The sequence below is a fragment of the Phocoena sinus genome, chromosome 12 (assembly GCF_008692025.1).
Source record: "Phocoena sinus isolate mPhoSin1 chromosome 12, mPhoSin1.pri, whole genome shotgun sequence".
In the NCBI taxonomy this organism is placed as follows: Eukaryota; Metazoa; Chordata; class Mammalia; order Artiodactyla; family Phocoenidae; genus Phocoena; species Phocoena sinus.
This window is the reverse complement of record NC_045774.1, coordinates 81,958,765-81,976,064: the sequence shown is the minus strand read 5'-3', so window position 1 is coordinate 81,976,064 and position 17,300 is coordinate 81,958,765. Positions and strand designations below refer to the sequence as shown.

Sequence of the window (17,300 nt, the reverse complement as noted above, 5' to 3'; positions counted from 1 at the left end):
GGTGAACAGAAATGCAAAGGTGGCATCATCTATGTGACAGCTCACTGCCCAGTCACTAGACTCCTGACACTGTCATCAAGTTCAGTTGAGTTAAAATGTCATAAAGTAGTGAGATTTTGTTTGTTTGTTTTTTAGTTTTTTGCAGGGAGGGGGAGGCAGAAGGGGGGCTGGTGACTGCAGGCACCAAAATGGAAACTCAAAAGAGAGAAAGTAATTATGTAAATTGTGTTTTTCGAAGGCATTGAGAATTTTTCATTCACATACTCTTAAGTCTCCGCAAGCACATTTCATTCCTGTCTGGGGGGATGAAAGCGTTGCCACGGCCTCATCTGCGGGCTTGCGGCCGGGCAGGTTTCTCTGTGCGTACGTGCAGGGAAGAGTGGGCAGTTGGCAGCCGTTCAGCCTTGATTGCAGTCATTCATAAAACCCAGCCGCGCGGAGGGCGGAGTCAGGGGGAGCTTCCCTGAGATGCTTGCAGGAGGCCTCATTTGCATAAATCCTCAGTGTTGCTTGAGTGGTGAGGGATGCTCACAAGCGCTTCCAAGGCTGTGAAGCGTCCACATCTGATAACCCCCTGAATAACTGAAGACGTTGCAAGAATAAGAGGTCACCACCTTGGACTCCTGGCCTCTCCATCCATAACCATTCTGGGAAGTTGGCATTGTGGCCTGTCTGTGGCCTCCTTGAGTCTGGATGAAGGAATAAATCATATGTAAGAAAGACCCTTGATCACCGCAACCTGCTGACGTAACACTCTTGTGTTTCTTAAAGTATGAGGGGTCCGTGTTATTATAATAAGTCTAATGCCTGGGAGAGAATGGAAACTGCTGGAGCTGAACAGTTTCCACATATTACAACTGGCAGCACCATTATGTTTTATCCCTCAAACCTCAATAGGCCAGACACAACAATCCAATTACAACTTTAAAGAAATGCTCATCCACCCAGGCTGACAAAATTCTGAGGCGTGCATTGTATTATTTTATGTATCTTGTTCTGAGTGTAGGTTTTTTTTCCCTTCTCTTCCTCTGGAAGCAATTTCAGCTAAAAGAAGTCAAATTAGAAGATGTAGGAATACATATTGCCATAGTTTAGAGCTCCCTCAAATTGCTTGAATAACTAGCAATCTGAATCAATCAAACAGCTTTCTCCATGAAAACAGATTCAATAGCTAGCTACCTCACTCTGGAACTGAGGTTAGGATTATAGGTCAGTATGAAAAATATGTTTTTAAAAAATAAAATATATTAATTTAAGTAAGTATATTTTTAAATTAAGTACATTTAAATTCTAAGTATATTGCTTTTGAGTATTGATGTGTTTATTCTCATTATCCAATGAAACTTTAAAGTTCAGAAATGCAAGTTTTTACTTAGAAGATTCTATAGCATGTGCAGACAGGTGAAGTATGCCAGCTATTATAGTTTTAAAACAAGACCACTGAGTACTTGAGATTAGATGAGAATTTCCTTACATAGACATGGTCTTTCACACACACACACAAATGTGTTTTGCTTAGAAACCTACCCTTTATGCTGGCTGACATTCCACATTTATTAGGAAAGAGTTACTTAAAAGGATATTGAAGGAAAACTCTAAGTGACAGATTTCTTTTTTTCCCAAAGCTTTGTCTAAATACCTGAATCTTTAGGGGAAGAAAAAAAAGAAGTGAACTAAGACAGAGGTTGCATATGGTTTCTCATAGATACAATTCTTCAAAATTTTTTCCAAAGTTGGTGATATTTCCGATATTTTCGCAAACCAGTGCATGTAGATTCAACATACCGCGTGGGCTGTTTTTAGTTGAGTGGGAATTGCTAAAGATTTCCCAGTGCTATGAAATGTAACTTCCTGAGCGCCGTACTGGTGTAAGTTATATTAACATTTCAGAGCTGAGAAACCCTGGGGTATTACTTCTCCCTGGCAACTGCCTGCTTGAATGTTCTCTGAACCCTGCTGCCTGAGTGACCTTCTCCTCCTTTGACTGGTGACCAGTCCATTAAGAGTTTAGCACTTGCACTAGACAAACAGCGTGTTTCTTTCCTTTGAGCCCAGGAGGGAAGGCTTTGAAATGGCCCTGTTTTCTTTTCTCGTCACGTTACACATTGATTTCTAAGTCTCACTTGATCTTGTTTGGAATGAGCTCTGTGTGTGTGTGTGTGTGTGTGTGTGTGCACGTTTCCATGCGTTGTGTCCACGATGTTTCCCTGTATCATTTCTTTCAGAAGTGGAGAATTTTGCTGTGCAGCTTTTAGCTCTGAGAAAGCAGTTTATCTGCCACTGCCTCACCCCTGATCCACTTCTGGAATAACATGACTGGCCTTAAACATCAGCAGGGTAGTCAAACCTCCAGGGGCAGTCAAAGCTGCCATGAACGTTAAGAACCACGTTCATGGTTGAGAATGCTGTGTCCTAAGGGGCTTTTCCAGGTAGCAAAGTGTGAGATGTAGGGCCCCAGCTTTATGATCAGGGCTTCCCTATTCAAAGCAAGGTTTGTTTCTAAGCTTTTGAAGTGAAGGAACATCTGAGCCATCCAAGGACAGCCTCAGAAGGGGATGTTTTCTTATTTATGCCAATGAATCTCTCCAGCACTCTGTAAGCCCTGTTGACATGAGGCTAAAGGCATCTCCTCTTGCTGCCCTTTGGAGCTGTGATCCATCCTCTGCATTTATTTATTCTTTGATGGAGAACATAAGACGCAAAGACCTTTTCCTGTTTATTTTCACACTATGCAGGTATCTTCTCTATTTATTTTACACACACACGTACACACACTTTATTTATGCACATTTCCTTCTGACTCTTCCTCTTTTCTTAGCTTGAAGGGATTTTGAACTTGGGGGGTGTCTTGAAGGCTCTCAGATCTCTTTTTTCGTAAAGAGAAAGACCTGTGTATGATAAAGGGTGTGAAACAAGAGTCCGTGTCTTTTAGTAAAATAGCCAAAGCCACAGAACGTCCTGCGCATTTTAAACACAACAGCCGTTCCTATGTTTAAGCTTTCAGATGTCTTGGTACAGTGAGGCCAAAGCTTTCAGTACCCTTGCTCCTATGGGGAAGGCTGCTGACGACCATTTTATTGGTACTAAAAGGGAAATCCAATACCGAGGCCAGCACGGACTTCATCTGGGTGTAACTGAGCTCTTGGAAGCCTGAGTTGAAGGTTTCCAACCCCCAGGGCTTTCCAGGGACTCCAGGTTAACATTAAGGGGTTTGCAAAGAGTTTCCCTTAGACTTGTTTTCAGTACCATGTTTAATTTCCAGATGTTTCTCCCCGTTTTATAATTAATAGTGCATTGTGCTGTCTATCATGCGCCCCAGGTGTGTGGTCAGGGACATGGTGAAGCCTGCTGCCTGCAAAACCCCAAGAAATGTTGAACACCAGCCCCACCAGCCTTCACCGTGAGTATGGCATTGGTTTTATTGACTGAAAATGTCGTCTCTTACACACATCGCTGGTTACATATGCATTCATTTACACTGCATGCGGGTGTACAAACTGTGGCTCCTCTGGGGTCTCTAGGGGGTAAAAAGCTACTATTGAATTAGATAAAATGATCTGGAAACAGGAGCTCTGTGTATCAAGCATCTTTATTAAGTGCTGTTTCTAATGTCATATGGGAAGCATAAAGCTAATTAGAGGAAAGAGACACATTTTTTAGGGCTCTAGGGTGCAGAAATTCTATACATTTTGGATTTAGAATGTATGTGGATCGGAGCCTAAGACTCTAGGAATATGGAGAAAAGGTACAGAAAGGGCTACTTTCCTTGTTGTGAATAAGGGAAGTGCACAGGTAGTTCATGGCCAACCTCGCACTGGGTCATTTAAAGGTAAGGGACAATCTAAAAGAGGGATGGCCCACTGGTTTTGTTTTTGTTATTGTAACCCCGAGTGTGGATACGTGAAGGGTTAAATGACCAACCTAAGGGAACTAGAGAAAAAACCAAATAAGTAAACTATGTTGAAAATGTGGATTTTGATGAGATGAAACTTGAAGAGCTTTAAAATTCTGCAGAGTAGCAAGATATAGTCAATCTTTTGAAAAGAATTATGCTCCTGGTAAGAAAAATTAAACATTTCCTGAAAATGTCTCAGCAGTGCTGTTATAATAGCCATTACAGCCAAGTAGTTACTACTGGGGAAATGTCTCCTTCCAAGTTTTTTTGCAAAAGCCATTGAAGAAATGTGTCTTGAGAGTGATTTTCTATAGGTTTTTTTAGCTATCTGAGAATTCTTTGAAATAAAACCAAAATAAAGTAAGAAGATTGTCAAAAGGCTATGAGAAGAAAAGTAAATTTTTGTAATTCTTTTGCTATGTCGTTTTTATTCCCATTGGCAAAGACTGAAATTAAATACGACGTTTAAATGCTTATATTTTGTATGTTACATACAATCACAGATTCAAAATTATTTATGTTTTAGGATAAAAAATTTTGGTAAATAAATTTCAAGAGGCTCCATAGATGGGTTATAGACTTTATCTCAATAAGTATACTCGAATATTGTCTTCTACATTTAGTCAGTACTTTTCAAGGAATACAAATAATTTAGATTTAGCCACAGTAAAGATGATTTATAATTACATTTTTTAAAGTTCTAAGTTGGAGGAAGAACTCTTAATGATGTTGCCATTTTTTTCTATAAATGTTCTAGCTATAAAGCCTTTTTCCTGGTGGTGGAACTTTGGTTGATAATTCATAAGAAATGTAATGATCCCCACTTTCCATCTTATGTTCTAGGCATTAGAAAACATTTTACTTATATTAGGATTCAAGCAACTTTGGGGAAAGTTCTTTGAGGAATTAAAGTTGATTTTAAGATGTGTTTTATTCCACATATTGAGGTTCCATTTTAATTGGTCCCACTTATTCCAATGTCCACTTAAAACTGGAATTATGAGATGTGAAACAGCTATTGGCATCCTTGTCAATGAGACTTTAGATAATGTTTTTTCTTACTTTGTTTCTGCTCTCCGTAGACTTTAGTTGTGGAAATCTTGTTGTAACTTACCATGCACCTAGTGGGACTTTCCTGGTGGCCCCTCTGAATAGAGTGGCTGAGAAGAAGCAGCTGTCATCTTGCTGGATCCTCTTTTCTGACAATCCCTTCGCTCACCCTATTTTTGTTTAAATTATGATGATGCACTGATGGATTTTAATTAGTCAGATTTGCACTGTGTGTGTGTTTATATAAAATATGTATTACTTACTTTGGCAGAAGTAGGGATAATGGAATATGAACAGGATGTGGACACAGCTGGAGACAAGCAAGTCAATTAATGGACTATTGCAACAGTCCAGAGAAGGTCTTGACCTACAGGAGTAGCAGAGGGTGTGGGAAGGAAACATTTCAAGAGCTTAGTAAGAAGGCAAACAGGCAGTGCTTAGTTGTCAATTGAATATGCTTTATAAGGAAAGAACTTAGGGGGCTGTCATTTCAATGGTTTTGTTGATTGAGGACTGCCAGCTGAGATGGGGAGATAAAAAAGCAAATCAGGCCTATGGGTAGCTGGGCAGTGAGGAGTTCAGATTGTGATATGATGATTTGGGGCACCCGTGTATTACCTAAGGGTACCTGTTGAAGAAAAAGTTGGGTACATGAACCTGAAGCACTCAGTTAGCTGGGGAACTAGATAACATCCACAAACGGTACAGAGTTGGAAAAAATAACAGAGCGCCTGGGTAAAACCAATGCTTAAGGAGTAGGTAAAAGAAGAAGCTCCCCTGGCTCAGCTGAGAAATAGTGGTCAAAGAAGCAGGAGAAACCACGGTGGTAGAAGGACTCAGGAGGGATGCCCAACAGTAGCAAATGGCACAGAAAATCAATAATTTAAGAGATAAAAAAAATGTGCATTGGATTTGGCCACAGAGGCGTCATTGGTGGCATTTGACGTAGCAGTTTTAGCATATAAGTGGGTGGAAATACTCTATTTCTATAGGTGTGACGAGAAAATGAGAAGTCCGGAGAAGGAGATGTTGATTGTGCATAGTGAGTAGGAAAACAGAGATAGATTATTAGTGGGTGGATAGGGAGTAGGGTGACTGTACTTGGGTCACTTGTATCTTCTATTTTGCAAGCCTAGGTTGATGGCTGCGCATGTCAATATACTTTATATTTTGATAACTGTGTGTGTAAACTCCTGGAAGATTCTTTTTTCAGTTATTAAAATGTCACGTATTTTAAGCATGCTGCCTAAGTTGTCATCACTTAATCAAAGTAATAAATATACTAAAAACATTAGTGGAGTTCAATAAATTGAGTTTGATGGCTGCTATTCCTCAGGTATAAGATGCATAGATAAAGCAGTTCCTTCCCAAGTTGGGGGCAGCATTACATAATCCACTCAATGGTATTACTACATGATATCTGCAACACTAGAAGTATGTTTAAAAAAGGGAAAATGATTCAATCTCTTTGGGGTTGACGGGGTCAGAGAAGGACTTTCAGAGCCTGCGACGGTTCATATGAATTTTGAAGGATGAGTAGTTGACTAGGAAGCAGTTTTAGAATACGGTCTCCAGAAGGAGGAAACAGTTGCCTGGAGGCCCCGCAACATCAGCTTGTGGGGGATGATTTACAACATGTACTCACTGCTGGAGCCTGTGAGCGTCCACGTGTGCGTATCTGTATGTTGTCTGCTTGTGTGGGTGAGAGTGCGTGTGTGACGGATGGTGAGTGGGAGAGAAATAAAGGATTCAGAAGGTGCAGCGCCGACATCTCTGAAGAAGAGGACACTGTTCTAACTTGGACGACATAAGCTACATGTTGGGTCTTGTCTTTGGTTTTATTTTTAATACAATATTTGAAAGTTGACATAACATTATGGGGTTTTTGAGTTTTTCAAAGTGATCATGGATTTTAAAAGTCTGAGAAACGTTTGTCTACTCATCAATTCCAGCCATGGATGGAAGCAGGTCTAAGCAGGAGAGGTAGGGGGTAGGACAGATTTGAGAATGTTTGCCGGGTGGTGTAATTAGGGTACAGTGATTCATTAGCTGTGATGATACAGCAAAGTGAAGAGGAGATAACTCAATTTATCTCAAGAGATTGAGTGGATGTGATCATGTCAGGAAGAGAGTTAATTTAGGCAGTAAAACTAGTTTAGATTTAGCATTAGATGTATATATTAGTGTCCAAAGATATCTCTGATTGAAACATCCAAAGACAGTTGGCTATTCATACCTCAAACTCAAGAGAGACTTAGATGAGTTATACTAATTTGTGAACAATTACTTTATAATAAAGCCATTAACATAAATGAAATACCACGGAGAACTATACTCGATATTTTGTAATAACCATAAGGGAAAAGAATTTGAATATATATATATATATATATATATATATATATATATATATATCTGAATCACTGCCATATAGGTTGTAATAACCTATAAGGGAAAAGAATTTGAATATATATATATATATATATATATATATCTGAATCACTGCCATCACTGCCTGAAACTACTACAACATTGTAAATCAAGTATACTCCAATAAAAATAAAACATATTTAATAGAAAATATTTTATGATAAATTTAATTTAATTTCAAAGTTGTTTTACAGAGCTTAAAAAGTATGTCTTCTATAAGACTAATTTTATGTCTCCAAAAAGTGAATTTTAGAAATAACTTCATTATTAAAATACTTTTAAAAAAAAGAAGTAGCACAGGGAGAAGGTGTCAGTTTGAAGGAGAGAATGGAAGGGGCAGGATAGATAACATCACAGGACAAAGAGAAAAGGAATTAAGTAAATTATACAAAATCAGAAAAGAACAAGCTTGTCTCAGTTTTCCTGGAACTTTCCATGTTTTACTGCTGAAAGTCTCATGTCCTGGGAACCCCTCTCAGTCCTGGGAAAACTGGGATGGCTGGTCACATTAGAAATGCTAAAGTTGGAATGTGAAAGCAGAAATCTAGAAAAAGAGTATATAGCCAAGGGAAAACTGTGTTTAGAGAAACAATGTTTACATTCCTGTGGACAGTGACATGATCAGGAATGAGTTGAATCCAGAGAGGTACATAGATCATATTTCTGTTCGGTCTTTTTTTGGTTTTTCCTTTGTTTTTGTTGGTGATTGACTGCTTTTCAAAATTAAGAAAAAATTAATATGCCATACATACAGTTCACCTTTTCAAAGTGTAAAAGTTACTAGCTTTTACAAAATTGTGCAACTATCACTACTATGTAATTTCAGAATATTTTGATCACTCCAAAAAGAAACTTAATATCCACTAGCACTATTCCCTATTCCCCTCAAAACCCAGCTTCTAGAAACTAACCTACTTTCTGTCTCTATGGATTTGCCTATTCTGGACATTTAATATAAACTGAATCATATAATATGTGATTATTTATGTCTGTTTTTCATCATTTAGCATAATATTTTCAAGATTCATCCATGTTACAGCAAGTATCAGTACTTCATTCCTTTTATTGCCAAATAGTATTCCAATGTATGTATATACCACTTTTTAATTTATCCATCTGTTAATGGACATTTAGATTGTTTCCAATTTGTATGCTGTATAAAGCAACTTTTAACATTTATGTACAAGTTTTTGAGTGGACGTACATTCTCAGTTCTCTTAAGTATAAACCTAGGAATGAAATTTCTGAGTCATTTGGCAACTATATGTTTACATTTTTTAGGAACTGTCACGCTGTGTTTCAAAATAGCTGCACCATTTTACGTTTCTACCAGCAATGTAAGAGGATTCCAATTTCTCTACATCCTGTCAACACTTGTTATTGTCAGTCTTTTTAGTTATAGTCATCTTGTAGGTGTGGAGTGTGTGAATGGTTATCTTATTGTGGTTTTGATTTTTATTTCCCTAATGAATAATGATGCTTAGTATCTTATCGTGTGATCTTTAGCTATTCGTATTGCTTCTTTGGATAAATATTGATTTAATCTTTTGTCCATTTTTAATTGGGTTATTTGTCTTTATTGTTGAGTAGTAAGAGTTTTTTTAATGTATGATAGATACTATATCCTTGTCAGATAAATGATTTGCAAATATTTTCTCCCATTTAGTGAGTTGTCTTTTCATTTTCTTGATAGTATCTTGAAACACAAGTTTTTAATTTTGATGAAGTTGAATAGTTCTATGTTCCATTGGTTACTTGTAGCTTTGGTGTTTTATCTAAGAAATTATCAAATTCAAGGTCATAAAGATTTACCCCTAGGTTTTCTTTTAAGAGTCTTAGTTTTAGCTTGTACATTTAGGTATTTGATCCATTTTGAGTTACTTTTCATATATGGTGTGAGGTAGGGATCCAATATCATTCTTTTGCATGTGGACATCCAGATGTCAAAAAGTGGTGATTGCAGACATACCTGTCTTGCTCCTGATACCAGGGGGAAAGCTTTCAGTCTCTCCCTATTAAATATGATATTAGTCATGGGGTTTTAGTATATATTCTTTATCAGGTTTAGAAAGTTTCATTCCATTTCTAGTATGTTGAGTGTTCATAACATGAAAGGATGTTGGATTTTCTCAACTGCTTTTTCTGCATCTATTGAGATAATAATGTGCTTTTCTGTCTTTTATCTTATCAATATGGTGTACTGCTTTATTTTCATATGTTGAGACAATTTTGCATTCCCACTTGGCTATCCATTTTATTTGTTGCTTTATTTGATTTGCTAGTATTTTTGAAGATTTTTGTGTAAGTATTTATAAGGGGTACTTGTCTGTAGTTTTCCTGTGATGTCTTTGATTTAGGTATCAGGGTGATACTAGCCTCATAGAATGAACTTGGAAGTATTCCCTACTATTCTATTTAGGAAAAGTTTGTGAAAGTTAATTTTTCATCAGATGTTTGGTAGACTTCACCAGTGGTGCCATCATCTTCTCTTTGTAGTAAGTTTTTTTTTTAATGCTTATTAAGTTCCTTCTTGTTTGAACATTTATAATGGTTCTGTATCATTGTGTATGTATGTTTAGGTAACTGTATCATATGAAATCCCCACATCTTCAGAACAACTAACATTCAAAAGTCAGTTCTATTTAACTCTTGAAGCTTTCATGATTTGAGGTTATAGATACTTTTGCTTTCTAATTTTCAGAAAATAAACAACATTATCTCCCTCTCTCTCTCTCTCTCTCTCTCTCTCTCTCTCCTCTGTGTGTGTGTGTGTGTGTGTGTGTGTGTGTGTGTGTGCAGGACTGATTTAATCATATAAAAATTACCAGTGTAACCTCAAAGTCTAGGTTCTGTGTAGTTAAAGACCAATCAGAAAGAAAGTTAGTATCTAAAAGACCTTGTAGATGCCAGTTCCTGAATACTGTTGAGATTCTTTGGTTTGAGTTTCTCTGATTACCTTTAGAAAAACTGAGAAACTGGTTTTGATACACTGTTTTTTATTTTTACCTATTTTTCTTTTGTTTTGTTAGTTAGATGTCTGTAAGTCCTGTAATTAATTATCAATTTCATTCATTTAACAAAAAATGAATTTATGTCTGGGTAAAAATTCAGATTGTTGAGTCTCAGGATTTTCCTTGGTCACTTGGTCTTTGTCCTTTCTACTTCCTCTTTTCCAGAATTGTTCTCTTTGTGCAGTGGTAACTCACATCTTGGACTGGGTCATCCGGTACCATCTGCCTTGAGGCTTTTGACTTGGGCATGTGTGTCACACACACTGTTCTTTTCCCTTCTCACAGCTTCAGATGAGTCAGCCTTGAATTGACAGGGAGCCTGCATCCATATTTTTCTTTTAAGAGACATAGTTTTTCAGATCTCAAGGGCATGACTTTTTTCAGCAACAACAATCTTTGTTCAGATTTGTTTAACATAGGGACTTCTGAGGATCAACATGTATGGGACTAGAATTAATTTAATCATGGAAATGTGGCAGCTTATAGTTAACTTAATTTTAAAATAGTCAACCTTGAGGACCAAAAATATAACTGAGAAAAATATGTATTAATATATTTACTTTTCCCATAATAGTATGGAAACTCTGCATATATGTGTATACTTGAAAATATGATTTTTCATTAAAAATCACATATCTAACAGCAAAATTATATATCAATATTGCAGTAGATAACAGAGTAGACAAAATTGTCTTTGAAGCTGTAAACAGTTGGACAGCAGCCCTTGTCATTGTATCACTGTGCTTTTAAGGTCCACTCACCACACGTGAACTTCAGGTTGTGTGTACTGATGCCCAGAGCTTTGTGTCTTGCACTAGTAGCAGATGGAAGAAGGTCCATGGCTAACACTGAAAACTGACAACCCACTGGCAGACTATCACCACCTCAGGCACACCTCTGTCGTGGATCCAGGGGCTCCTTTCAGTGGTCTGAGAGAGACAGTGGATGCTGGAATTTAGCCTGTGCTTTTCCCTGTTCTCCCTGATCTTGCCCCTCTGCTCCCCCTGAGCCTCCTGGTGTTTTGTGCTCCTGAAGTTCTGCAGATTTCATACTCAATTTTTTCCATATTCTCCTGAATTTTGATCTCAGTACAGGTGTGGTCAATGAAGACAAATCAGCTTCGGATGAGAAGGTACCATTGAGCAAAAGGGACTTGAACATCTTCAGCTGGTGGAAGAGTGTGTGGTGGGGAATCACTGCTGGCTCTACAGTGAGTCTGGCCTAGTCCTTCTCCCTTTAACAAATATTTATTTACTCTGTATCATGCACAGAGCCTGGCATCAGGCACTTGTGGTGATGATGAACAAACCAGAGTCCTTGTCCTTGTAGAACTTAGCATGCAGGAGGAGAAGATCTAAACAACAAACTAACATACATGTTAAAACTCTTCCTTTTTAACCAGAGCCTAAATGAAGTACAGGGAAAGAGACCACACAGGGGAAGCTGTTCAGGGAGCAGAATCAAGGTCAAGGAAGTCTCTGGGAGGAGATGAGGTTTAAGGAGAGACTTGAAAGATGAGAAGTTGGCCTTGAGAAGAGCCAGCAGAAGGCAATTGAGACAGAGAGGATGGTACGTGCAGTGGACCTTATAAGAAAACCAGTGTAGTGTGGTTAAGGAAGGACAGAGAAAATCGAGGAGGAGGTGGACAGTGGAGGAGATGAGCAACGGTTCCATCCAGGTCTTTGGATTTTATGTAAGTCTGTGGAGAAGCTCTGGAAGCCGTTCACAGAAGGGAGGATCATGGTCCAATGTAGCTGGCCCGTGGGTGGGAAGAAGACGAGGGACTTTGGGAGCCAGTTGTGGTGGTTTCGGCAGAACATGAGGGTGGTTTGGACTCTGCTGGTGGCCATAGAGGTGGAGCAAGTGGAATTCAGTGAACTTTAGTGGAATTTAAGGAAGCTTTGGAAACAATGAAAGAGAAGAGGAATTTCTGCTGTGTACTGGAGGGAGGGGGCTTCAAGTCATGTGTGTAAACGCCCATAGGCTTGATCGGTCCTGTGTGCATTAAATGCATAGTGTGTAGGAACATGTTCTCATAAAGTCTTGTTTTTATTATTTAATAGAGAATTTATTTTGAGTATTGAAAAATATTTTTTTCTTTTTAAAAATTTATTTAATTACTTTATTTATTTTTTTAACATCTTACATAAAGTCTTAAGCATCCTGTTTATGTATCTTCAATGGTGTATGTATGTGACAAATTTAGAAATCACGCCTTATCACTTTAGGTAAATTTGCAAAGACCTTCAAGTACTGAAGGTGAAAAGTGGTGAAAAGTAAAATTGAGTAATAACTGAAACATGGTTAGACTTCACCATTTTAAATAAATTTGTTCTTGTGTGATGTTTTTTCGCTCTGACATTCTGTTGGGATAGATTTAATAATTCTGTAGGTGTTTGGATACACTGGAGGAAATGAATATTTTAAAATATATACTACTTTTAAAAATATTGCTCCTGTTTTGAAAGGTTTCTCATTTTTCTGAGTAAAATTCAGCCAAGAAGAAAGGGATCATGTTTTCGTTTGCAAAGGATCTTTTAGCTATGTATTTTATTATGAATGAAGGTATTATTCAGAGACAAGCAGCCATTTCTGTACTATTTTCAGCCACATGTTTACATCAAAATGTGATGAGTTTCAATTTTTGCTAAGTTCACTTTTTTTTTCTTATACTATAAGAGGTATTCAATGTCATAGTCTATAGTTCTATTACCAACTGTAGCAGGGGTCATATTGATCAGGTGATAATAGAAAAAAGTTCCAACTAAAAAAAAAACATGGTTTTGTCTTTTAGAATAAAGTCAGTACAGCCAGTAACTTGAAAATAGAGACTACTGAGAACACTGACATTTCCGATTCATGGTTATAATTAGGAAGTGACAGAATTTTTTTTTAATCGTGTGGCTTTTATAGACCTCATTCTCTTTGTATGATGTGCTGGTTTCTGCAAGTCATTCTATGCCAGTTTACAAAATCATACAAAGCTCCTCTTTCTGCTGTAACTATTTTAAGATAATATTGTGTTTATCTCTGTCTGAGTGCTCAGAGGAGAAGATGCCTTCTTCTTGGGAATTAAAAGAGTTTTTTTTCTTTAGGAGTAGAGCTGTAGTAGTTTTATATGTAACAGTTGTGTTTTGTGGAAATTTACTAGTGATTAATTCCTTTCACCAATTATCCCTTGCTGACTGAACTAGGTCCTCTTTTAATGGTCCTCTGAGCAGCTCCTATGTTGGTGACCCTGATGTAGGAGGACTTTATCCCCTGTATACTGTCCCTGTCCTTTGTTCCTGTGAAGAGTATGTTTTAGCTAAATGCAATTTTTTCCCCCTCTTGTGCAGAGCATCTGACTTGAATCCTATTCTTTATCATCTTGTTGATTCTATCAGGAAGCCCAAAGGTCATGTTTACCTTAAGCCTAGGGCCAGCCCCAAGCAGCCAGCTTAGTGGATCTTCATCCCTTCTGCTTTCTTGGGCTAAGTGATATTTGTCCATAAGAACTTTTTTTTTTTTTTTTTTTGCGGTACGCGGGCCTCTCTCCATTGTGGTCTCTCCCGTCGCGGAGCACAGGCTCTGGACGCGCAGGCTCAGCGGCCATGGCTCACGGGCCCAGCCGCTCCGCGGCATGTGGGATCTTCCCGGACCGGGGCACGAACCCGTGTCCCCTGAATCGGCAGGCGAACTCTCAACCACTGCGCCACCAGGGAAGACCCCAAATAATTATTTTTAAAAGATATCCTAAGGAAACTAAGGTTGCACAAGTTCCAGAAAATCTTCGACTGAGTTAATGTCAGCTTTACATCGAGCCACATGATATGGTCAACAACCAAGCTTGGAGGGCGTATGGACTTGGGCTGCATATGGTGGATGCCACATGGACCTGGGAAGTGGCTTGCCCAGGGTGACTCGGCAGGAAAGGGGCAGATCTAGGTCTAGAATTCAGGTTATCTGGGTTCATAATAGCGGACGGATTCAAAATATGCAGGTAATCCACATTATTACCCAGGAGAAGAATTTTGCAGTTCTTCAGGGAATAATGAGTAAATTCTAGCTTTAAGGGTTCGAACTATATATTTTCAGTCCTTGCTCTGCTACTCATTTGCTGCAAGACATTGGCCCACTTCTTTTAACTTCCTAAATCCTTAGTTTTCTCATCTGAAGAATAGGAAGAAAATCGTTTCTAGTTATCTCATTGAGAGTTTTTGAGTATGAAATGAGGTAAAGTACATGAGAGAGTTGTGAATAAAGTACTATATAAATATTATTCTACAAAAGTGGAAGTCAATAATCTCAATAATATTTTATCCATTTAACAAATATTCACCAAGTCTTTATAGCGTCCATTTAACAAATATTCACCAAGTCTTTATATATATATATATATATATATATATATATATATATGTATAAATTTTGGCTAATCCAGTCAAAACATAGACTGTATCTTTTCTTATTTATTACTGTTTCTTATTGAGAGGAGTGGTATAAAAAGGCATTGGGAGGGACTTCCCTGGTGGCGCAGTGGTTGAGAGTCCGCCTGCCAATGCAGGGGACACGGGTTCGTGCCCCGGTCCGGGAAGATCCCACATGCCGCGGAGCGGCTGGGCCCGTGAGCCATGGCCGCTGAGCCTGCGCATCCAGAGCTTGTGCTCTGCAACGGGAGAGGCCACAGCAGTGAGAGGCCCGCGTACTGCAAAAAAAAAAAAAAAGCGTTGGGGGACTTTTAAAAAGCATAGACCCCACCTCATACCACCCCATCATCTATCCAGTGTTCCCTGCTGTGCGTGAGGCCAGGAAATGTGTATTTAGATCATTTGCCCAAGTTATCCTGACGTAGGCTCCTGATTTAAAACCACTGGTATGTACCACTGAGATGCTCAGTGAAAATGAACATTTGCTGGGATGACTGATCTTTTCATAAACTAAAATTAATGTGAGCATCACTGAATTCTACCTCTCTTCTAAAACGCACGTAGAGAGGAAATAAATACTGGCAATATTATTATTAGAAAGTCGCTGTGCCTCAGGGCCTAGCCTGGTTACTCTGTGAATCACTGCTATTTCCTCTGCTCTTCTACAGAGTCTTTTGTCCAGGACAAGAATGGTCTGCCTCTGCCAGGAGAATAGATGGTCGTTGTGCAAAAACAGGGAGCTTAGAGTCAAAGGAGAATTTGTACCCACGGCTACTTCTGCTGGTATTAGAAGGAAGGTATTAAATAAAAGGAAAAGATTATGCCCAGGACCTTGGCAATCTATGCAGCAAACAAATATTTATTTAGTGAAGAATGATTTGGGTAGATAAATGAATGCACTCATCTATTATGCATTTCACAAATATTAAACCTTGTGAATGTGTCTAGATATTTGTAATGATTTCAGGTAGCAACATTAGTGATCTATAATTGAGGTCATTGGTAGACAAATTCAGAACATGACGGGCAGATGATGACAGGCTGACCTTTTAAGTCGTATTTAACACTGGGTAATGTTAAATAAGATTTCCATCGGTTCAGATGACCCAAATGTGTAGTGTCTATTTTGACATTCATTCATTCATTTTACTCATTCATTCAACAAATATTGTAGACTTATAAAGCTATTAAGAAGATGTAACTTGGGCTGACAGACAGGTAAACAAATAATTACAATGAAGTATGAGGATAAGACTATGAAAAGGCTTATGGATTGCCATGAAAGCACAGAGGAACTTAACTCAAAATGGGAGGGGAGGAAAACTTGTTAGAGCCAGTAATACTTAGCATTTCATTGTATTTATATTAATATTTAATTATATGTTATCTGATATTTTTTCTGTAATTAAAAAAAATGTTTATTGAGCCCAAGCTATGTTCTAAATACAGTACTAAATTAGAGGATGAGGGAGGGAAGCTTCCCAAAATAATGTTAAATAATAGGATCTGCCCTCAAGTAGTTTATAATTTAATTGTTGGAGATGAGGGAGGGATGGATGGGTGGATGGACGGATGGACAGGTAGATGGATAAGTTGGTGGCTTTGTAGGTATAAAAGATACCTTACAAAAATCAGGTGAATTCCTTAAAAAATGTATATGGAATTTTTTCAAAGCGGGGTATATATATCAATACTTGTGGCTAAAGTGATGTGGATTCAGGAAGAGCTACAGGGGGAAAAGAAGCACTTTAGATTTCCATCAAGACTGAGTAGTAATTGGATAGAAAGAAGAGTTTAGGGCATCCCAGACTAAGAAAACGACTTGGGTAACAGTTCAGAGTGAGAATGAAGCAGTCAGGCAAAGGGGGCATTGAATATGCAATCTGGCTCAAGAAGCATGTTTGGCAAAGGAGTTGGGGAATATAAACTGATAAAGGAAGGCTGGGACCAGTTTATAAACATCCTTACAGTCCTGGATCAAGAACCTCGTTTTACTCTGCAGGAAGACATGAAAGTGTCTGACCGTGGAGGTACCCAGTTGAAAGGAACGTTTCAGGATGATGGATTTTTCAGAAGTATGCATGATGGATGATAATAGGGCTTTCCTGGAGAGCAGGAGACAAATTAGTAGATGATTAAAATAGATCAGACATAGTTAATAATAGTAAGAACAATGATCGCGGTTAAGAAGAAATAGATGAGAGAGAGAGAGCATCTGGAAGGAAAAGCAGTGGCTTTGGGGATAAGTGAATGGACCAGAGAAAGGAACAGAGAGAGGAAAGACTCAAAAACTGTCTAAGAATTTGAGCCTGGGAGTTCCTTAGGAAAGTTAATGAAAAAATAAGGAAATGGAAAAGGCATGTAGCTCTAGGGAATTACATTGCCTAAAATAACACATTTTTTTTCTGCTGCCTTAGGGAAATCCATAAGAAAGAAGTCTCTCTGGCACAATGGAGAGAGCTACTTTATATGGTAGCATCACAAGGAGAAGAATACATACCTAAT

At 38.2% G+C, this 17,300-nt stretch overlaps 1 protein-coding gene across 1 annotated transcript in view; it reads left to right on the top strand.

The window, feature by feature from the left end:
• Positions 1-17,300, top strand: part of RIMS1 (regulating synaptic membrane exocytosis 1) — a 475,475-nt gene that overhangs the window by 71,707 nt on the left and 386,468 nt on the right. The window contains 1 exon segment of the mRNA XM_032650909.1: positions 3,320-3,400. Coding sequence (XP_032506800.1) covers positions 3,320-3,400 — 81 coding nt within the window.